This window comes from Alligator sinensis, unplaced genomic scaffold (genome assembly GCF_000455745.1).
Source record: "Alligator sinensis unplaced genomic scaffold, ASM45574v1 scaffold400_1, whole genome shotgun sequence".
In the NCBI taxonomy this organism is placed as follows: Eukaryota; Metazoa; Chordata; order Crocodylia; family Alligatoridae; genus Alligator; species Alligator sinensis.
In genome coordinates, this window is record NW_005841897.1 from 3256902 (window position 1) to 3265116 (window position 8215).

The following is an 8215-nucleotide window of genomic DNA, read 5'->3' on the forward strand; positions in this document are numbered from 1 at the left end:
AGCGCCCCCACACAGTGGGGGGCAGCAGGGCTTGCTCCCCACCTGGCAGCACCTGCTGAGCTGGGGCTTTTTTAACAAGTGCTGGGAGCTAAGGTGAGCTGGGGCAGCTATTGCTGGGCTGGGAGACCGGGCGGGGGATGGGCCAGGCCTGGGTGATTCCGGGATTTGGCAGCAGCTGAATATCCAAATCAGATTCACCCGAATCGAATTGGGACAGCGATTTGAATCGCCAAATCAAATCACTGTCCCCCCCTGAATCGGCCAAATCCGAAGCGAATATTAGCTGCTTCGCACAAGCCTACATGATATTATTTTTTAAGTGTTTTTTCAGAATAACTTGCTATGTCACTGTCAGCAATGCTCGTGTGGCAGCACGACTTTGCAAGGATAGTTAAATTGTAAATTGTTTTAATGCCTTTATTCTTAAATCTCCAGTGTGAAGTTCCAGAGGGTGGGCTGGTTCCCAAGTCTCTATACCGGACTGCAGAAGAGTTGGAAAATGAAGACCTAAAACTGTGGACCGAAACAATCTATCAGTCTGCAAGCGTCTTCAAAGGAGCTCCACATGAGGTAAGGGTGCACTCTCCCGTTCTCTTGTTTCACCTCAGCATAGCTGTCTCTAGTGCAGTGGTTCTCAACTTTTTAGACTTACAGGACCCCCTGGAAAATGCCAGCTTTTAGCTTGCACTTGTTTTTCTTGACTATAGAAAAATGGAGCAGGTCATCTGTTGCAAAGAACTCGGACCACAGTTGATACTGGATACCTGTTTGAAATCTCTGGGTTTATCTTATGAGTCATGTGTAAGGGCTGTCCCTTCTAATAGTACTAATATTGCATGCCACCCTGTGATAGCCAGGCTGTGGTACCCTTGTTGGGAATCACTGATGTAATGACTCTGAGTTTGGGTTATATTTAAAGTGGATATTTGGCTCTTCCCTAGAAACCCCCAGGTAGAAGTTGGAAGATCCAAAGAAGCTTTCTTTGACACCCTGAATAATGCAGGCCAAAACTGGGATCTGGATCCTTTTGTGTAAATGTTGGGGGGTTTTGTACTCTTAAGGAAACATAGGAGACAGGAGAATGTACTAGTAGGCTACTTTGTTGCATACCTACACTAGAGGCCCAGCACTGTTGTTAAATTATTAAAATAAAGCTGCTGGTTCTCTCCATATCAGTAGGATGACTTTCCTCCAATGTAGATTTTAAACTAGAATCTATAAAGAACTGAGCAAATTAATGCCTTGCCTTTCAAGACTTTTAAAGAGTTGATCACTTTAGATGGCTTAAATTTACTTATCCGATGAACTTCTCCATTACTATTCGCTAATTGAACAACTATGTTCTTGAAAAGGGCCCCTGCAAATTGGTTTTCTATCCTTCCTGATTTTTAATAGGTATGTATGTATGTATACAAATGAAAGGGTCTTAATGTGTTTTAGATCCACAGGAATTGAGGAACGTCAGTTAGGTCTTTCCTGTTTTTGCTGGAAGTATCTCTAGGGGACGCAGGCATTTGGATTGGAGACCCTTGGCCCTAACTGAAAAGCTGTATATAGGAAGGAGGATGGGAGATGACTTTTGGGTGTTTCTGCATCATAAACAAGCAAGAAAGCACAGCCATTCTACAGCATGTTACCTGGTTAGGAAGAAAAACATCTGAGGGTCTTGTCTCAAAATAAGCAATAGGATAAATGAGTAAATAGACAGAATAAAATTGAGCCGGTCAATATTAGCTTTTCTATGCTAGTAAGGATTTTATTTTTCCTCAGCCCATTGCTATCTTCCAATGATCTTCTCCTCTCTCTAGATTCTCATTCAGATTGTGGATGCTTCATCTGTAATTACCTGGGATTTTGATGTGTGTAAAGGCGACATTGTTTTTAACATCTATCACTCCAAAAGAGCTCCTCAGCCTCCTAAAAAAGAATCTCTTGGAGCCCATAGCATTACATCTCCTGGTGGGAACAATGTACAGCTGATAGACAAAGTCTGGCAGTTAGGGCGTGATTACAGCATGGTAGAGTCACCACTCACCTGCAGAGAAGGCGAGAGTGTGCAGGTAAGATGATTTAATTTTGGTGTTGGAGCAAGGCTTTCTTTTGCTAAATGTGATGGTTTATTCCCAAAGCTGATTCCTTACAAAGAAAGAACAATAGCTGTCATTACTCTCCCCTCCCTCCCCATATCTGTTTCCATTAATCAGCCTGACTTGCATTCAAGATTGATCAAATAAAACACTTAAAACATCCAGATCCAAAAAGCAGGTTTTGCTTTCTGAGATGGGCGGAACCAAACTAGCATGTCTCTGTGGTAAGAATTAGGGATTAAAAATGATCCTCAGATGCTCTTCAGGCCTCTGCCCTAGACTGTAACCTTGAACCCATCACTGAGGCCACAACTACTTATTTAGGTGATTTAAGGATGGGCTGCAGGCACCTAAGCAAACGGGGCCTGGCTGCTGAAGTACCAAACACTGCCACCTCCTTTTGATTTCCAGCTGTAGATTTTCAGCAACTTTTGAAAAGGAAGCTTCTCCTTCAATGTGCCTAACTTGGTGTTTGGCTCTGGAAAATGTTGCCATTAATCTAATGAGGCCCAATTTCTTTTTCTGTTGATATGGGGTTGAAGTGGATTTGGCAGCAGCTAAAAGAAGTGGGAAATTATAGATATACAGGCAGTCCTTGACTTAGTGTTTCATATTTACAACGTTGATAAATTGACATCCTGTTTCAACCTTATGACGTCAGTTTCGACTTCACAACGCTCAATCTGATGCGATGCCACGCCAGCGAACAAGCTCGCTGCGTCGCTTATCTCCCTGAACAACATCTGTCCAAACTTCCTTGGATGCTTTCTTTAAGAAAGCAGACAAGACTCCAGAAAAACCTGCAGCCAAGGCTGCTGAGAAGACTCCAGCCAAGAGCCTTTCAAGAAGTCCAGCAAAGTCACCTCAAAGAAGTCCTTTCAAATCAATATGACTGCTATTTACAATATAAATACATTAATGTAACTATATTACTCATCTGTAATTGACTGAGTATAAAATTCTGGGGTATTTTTGGTGGAAATAAGGTATCGGGCCTTGGTTCAGGTACTAATCCCCCATTTATAACATTTTCTTATGAGAAAATTGGTCCCAAGTTACGTTTCGACTTAAGACACGGTTTTCAGGAACCAGTCGTGTTGCAAGTCTGAGGAGTGCCTGTAATGCTGTTTGGAATTACAGATTTGTGCACCTAGTCGTAGAAATCGACTTGAAGACTCTTTTTTTGTTTATTTGGTTTTTTCCCTAGTGATGGTTGAGATGGTTTAATTTTACTTCATATTTTCACATAAGAAAGGTTAGATTCTTTTTTAATTTTATTAGCTTATTTTAGGCAGGTCCAATTGAACAGTGATGTACTGGGCTGACGAGCAGAAATGTCAGTATTTGAGAAGAAATGGGCACGTTGGCATTTTCCTGAATTCTGAAAAATACAGTTCAAACTTGCAAACCCTTGACTTAGAGTTCATTTCCATTTGCTGCTGTTTCTTCTAGGGGTCACATGTGACTAGATGGCCAGGCTTCTATATTCTCCAGTGGAAATTTCATAGCATGCCTGCATGTGCTACAACTAGCCTGCCTCGTGTGGATGATGTACTGGCATCTCTACAGGTCTCCTCCCATAAGTGCAAAGTGATGTACTATACAGAAGTAATAGGATCAGAAGACTTCAGGTATGTGTGGTGTAGGTTTGCCAACATCAAGTATTCTCTCTGACTTTCTGCCTTTTTAGCTTGATAATATTCTGGTGTATGTAGCAAGCCAAGTCCACTAAAGAAAAATATTATGTATATTCAATAGTTGTTTTTAATTGGATAGCAAACTGTGAGGACTTTTACCACCGCACAAAAATCTATACAGGTTTGCACATAATGTTTGAAGATGCAGGCAGCTGGTGAGGCAAGGGGGTGGAGAAACTAGTAATTTTATCTAGGGGTGCACTGCTTTTTAAAGCCTTTTTTTTACCAGTACCAATGGCCGATTTTTATTATCTGTTAGCACTATATATTGGTTGAAACAAAACCAAGAAGCATCTTCCAGATAGCATCAGATTTTTCCAAAAACACAACCATCCATTCCTGGCACTTTGTGTTGGTCGGGCATACAAGACTTTTTAAGTGCCAGTGTTGAGGTTAGCAAAGAGTTAGGTTTACTTACATTTTTTCCACTTACTTACTCTGCCAAGTGGAATGGTAAATGGCAAAGATGCACAGCAGAACTAATAAATTCCTTGTGCGCTCAAACCTCCAACTTCTGTTTTTATTGCAGAGGATCTATGACCAGCCTTGAATCAAGCCACAGCGGGTTCTCCCAGCTCAGTGCTGCCACAACTTCTTCCAGCCAGTCCCACTCCAGCTCCATGATTTCCAGGTAGTGCCACAGCAAATGAAAGGCAAACGGATGAGATGGCTGGACCCTCGTCTGTGGCAGCTGACTGTAATGCTGCATATTCAAGTGGCAAATGCAAAAACAAAAGCCTTTTATAGATAGTAAAGTAGCTGTTCAAATTTTAAACTTTGTGTTTTTGTTTAAGTTAGATCTGACAGCTAATTTCTAACTTCAACCCTAACCCTGACTCAGCCATAGATTTTTGTATGCATGCTTGCACAAATCCTAACTTTAAACCACAAGGGCTCTCATGGAAGGAAAGAAATCAATGTCTTGGTTAAGAATTACTTTGTAAACTATTAGCTGTATGCAAAAAAAAAAAAAAAAAAAAAAAGAACTCCACTCCCCAAACTACTCCTCAGTGCATTAGGAAGCAACAGTAAAGCTCCTGTCAGTAAGTTCCTTGCCACATTATGAAATATCCTGTGATCTTCCAGCTGTTGTTAAACGTTCTCCCACGGCCAGTCACTGATATTCAAGGAACTAAAGAAAGCAGTTGTTGGATGCTCAAGATAACCTGGATCACCAATGAGCTACATTCTTTTTTTTCGAGTCACCGCCATGGAGTGGTGGGCAAACTGTTAACACTAATACCTTCTGCATGAACACATTGTTGGGGGGTCCCATCTCTGATAATTGAGGGTTTAAAGGCAAATCTGACCCTATTGAATTTAGATTTTCAAGCACTGACAGTAGGGAGGCAAGGGGCGGAGAGCAGGCTCTCCCTCACCACAGCCCAAAGGCTGGTCCACATTGGGTCCTGGGGTTTATTCCTTATTCTGTTTTGGAGTAGCACTTTACCCCACTCCATGTATCTATTACACTTCAAGCACTCATTTTTCTGGCACTTACCTCTTGCTAGATGAACATCTAGTACACATCTTTCTGAAGCAGACATAGGTTTGCTCTGTAGATCAGTCAGAGGCATGGTGACATCTTCCTGTGCACTGCTTTCTTAAAACTTCCCTCTCTGGCCTTATGTACGTCAGGGGAAAAAGGAGAACTATACTTACCACCAGTGAATGTTATAATAGAGGGGGGTTTTTTCCTTCCCCACCAAAGCAACTGGCTACTTGGTCACCAAGGTACATAGAGGCTTTAAATGCTGAGTAAATGCTCTTAATTTGTGAGCTAAAACCCAGCATTCAGAGCATTAATATGTTGTATTATACTTCATTGCCAAGTAGAATATAAGAGATTACAGCTCAGAGCCCCAGCATGAGTTGTTTTATATAGACCACTGGTCAGAGGCCTTCCTCCTGCTAAGGAGCTGAACTGCTGTACATGTGAATAGCTAGTTGAACCAGGATCCAGAAAGAACTGCAGTGGCCTTATTTGAGGCATGAGGAAAAATCAGCTGAATTATTGCACTGTAAGAATAGGAATTTTAAAAAGATTCCATGCTGCCCTACTTCGGAGGAAGCTGGACCTGTGGATTTGGTATAAATACCTTTTACTGCACAGCACTAAACCTATACAGTATTGGTCACACTGCAATGGGGAAATGGCAAACTGATGTTGACATGCAGTATGTTAAGCTCCATCCTGAAGCGCAACTAACGAAAACCAGTCCTGATGTGGAGTGTTGCTAATGAAGTTATAATGAAAACTCATCAACAGGGGGAAAACAATCCCACTGCACTGAACTGGGAAACTCTCTTCTAATCAAGTGTATTGTTTTAAAAGGTAACAGTTTGGCTGTTACTTTGGCTATCAAAAATGTTGGCCAGCTGATCTTGTAGAAAACTACCATGCAGGTGTTAAATAGTTCCACACCCAGAATCTGTACAGTTTATGCACGATGGTCTGTCTTCTACTGCGAGCATAAGCCATCTGTCTAGTAAGATCCCTGCTTCCTGATGTACGTTTGAAGGGAGATAACTCCATTGTCGGCAGGCAGGAGCCAGTGTTCCACACACAGGAGTTAATGCCTCTAAAGGCACCATAGGATTAGCTAACCCGGTGACACTTAGTTTTTTCCAAAGGGCACCTCCCTTTTTCCAAGTTATAAGGGCTCTACCTTGAAGCTGGTCCCCTCTTTCTCTCTCTCTCTCCTTTTTTTTTTTCTCTCTCCTCTCTCTCTCTCTCTCTCTCAGATGGCGATTTTGCTGACAGCTGTAAAGAAACTGCTTCATTCAACAATCCACATCTGTCCAGAGGTGTCTGGCTTTATAGACCTTTTTGACTTGCAGTCACTTTTCAAGTCTGAAGATGTATCTTTTTTTTTTTCCAGTTGGCTCAAAAGTGGCAATTGCGAGGGGTATTTTTTTCTTTTACCCTCCCCCGTAAGTCTAATGCATCTTTAAGAGCTCAAAGCACATGACAGCACAAACAGTTAAACTACCAGAGAAGCAAAATTTAACTCTTCCTAGTGAAGTGCTATGGCAAATATGACTTGATTATGCAGTTTGAAATAGACCTGATGAATTTCAATACCCTTGACTTTTTAATGTGGGATCGCTGTTCTTTTCTGCCAGCAGTGACCATCCTGTTGACTTTTTTTATCCCTGCATTACTGGTCTCCTTTCCATACTCCTCTCTGTATTCATGAATTGAATTGCATATCCAATTCTGTAAATGTTTTGTAAACATATTACCTCACTCTTGGTAATGAGATACTGATAGTCTTTAAAAGATTTTTTTATTGTTATCAATAATAAATGTGAACTGGTTTAAAAAAAAATCCTTCAAGTTTTTTCATTTGTAGCCTGGTTCAGAAAGGTGGGACTGTGGAGTCTGTGGAAAGTTGTGTTCTGGCTCTGAGGGGCTGTGCAGTGTTATTGAGAGACTGACAAAAATCTAGCCACCAGTGTTAATATTTAGCTTTGTCATTCAGAAACACATTATCTGAGCATGGCTTAAACAGGGGTGCTCAACTTCCAGCCTGCAGGCAAAATCCAGTCCACCTGAGCCCCTGCATCTGGCCCATGGGGCTTTCCAGAGTCCAGAGATTTGGCAGCAGAGGAGCAGTGGCCATCCTCCCTGCCAGATTCCCAAACCCCAAGCCCTATGTGGCTCGTTGGGGCTGGGCCCCACTCCCTTGCCCCCCTATGGGAATGCATGGTGCCTGCTCCAAGCACCGGGTTGGAACCAGAGCTAGCCTGTGCATGGACTAGGTACTACCCATCTGACCCACCAGGGAAAAAGGTTGAGCACCACTGGGTTAGAATATATAAAGTTAATCCAAGGTGTAGTGGGAAGAGTTGCCTTTTCTAAAAGGCAGGGGTTTGGCTGTGTTGCATCCTGACAGAAATTGAGTTATCATAGGACTTGGCAAAAAATCTTTCTTCTGTAACACAAACTACCCATTCCTTCTCCCTGTCTGGGAATAAGCAAGAGAAACCAAGATGATTAATACATTAATCACATCCCAAATGTGCAAGAATAGGTGCCTAGATTTAATCACTTCATAAATTGTAACATGCCACATGTGCAAGCTGTTTATGGCATGACAAAATGGCAAACTGGCCACACAGATTCTCCAGGATGTTTAATGTGGACCGTCTTGATGGTGGCTTGGTATTGTGCATTAATTGAAATGTGGGGCATGCTAAAGCCAAAATGTGCAGCGCTCTGCTTCATGGGTGCTCAGTGGTGGGGTGGGAGGGAGGTGGGGGAACTGATGGGCTCCCCCGACTCAGTAAGGTCCAATCAAAACAGCAGGGGTCAGCTTCGGAGGTGCTGGGGAGGGGTGGGGGGGCAGTTCATTCCCTCCCTCCTGCCCAGGAAGTTTAACCCTGTGTGCCAGGCAGTCCTGCTCTGGCTGCCCCTGTCCAGCACCT

At 42.6% G+C, this 8215-nt stretch overlaps 1 protein-coding gene across 3 annotated transcripts in view; it reads left to right on the top strand.

Moving 5' to 3' along the window:
- Positions 1–7112, top strand: part of SEC14L1 (SEC14 like lipid binding 1) — a 55395-nt gene extending 48283 nt beyond the window's left edge. For 2 of the 3 annotated variants that reach the window (XM_025197483.1, XM_025197482.1), the window contains 5 exons: positions 436–570; positions 1809–2060; positions 3540–3718; positions 4314–4415; positions 6530–7112. In XM_025197483.1, the coding sequence (XP_025053268.1) occupies positions 436–570; positions 1809–2060; positions 3540–3718; positions 4314–4415; positions 6530–6545 (684 nt within the window). In that variant the 3' untranslated portion in view covers positions 6546–7112. Of the gene's footprint in view, positions 1–435; positions 571–1808; positions 2061–3539; positions 3719–4313; positions 4807–6529 lie in introns of those variants that run through there. The other variant, XM_006018320.3, reaches the window with a different exon arrangement.
- The last annotated feature ends 1103 nt before the right edge of the window (positions 7113–8215 follow it).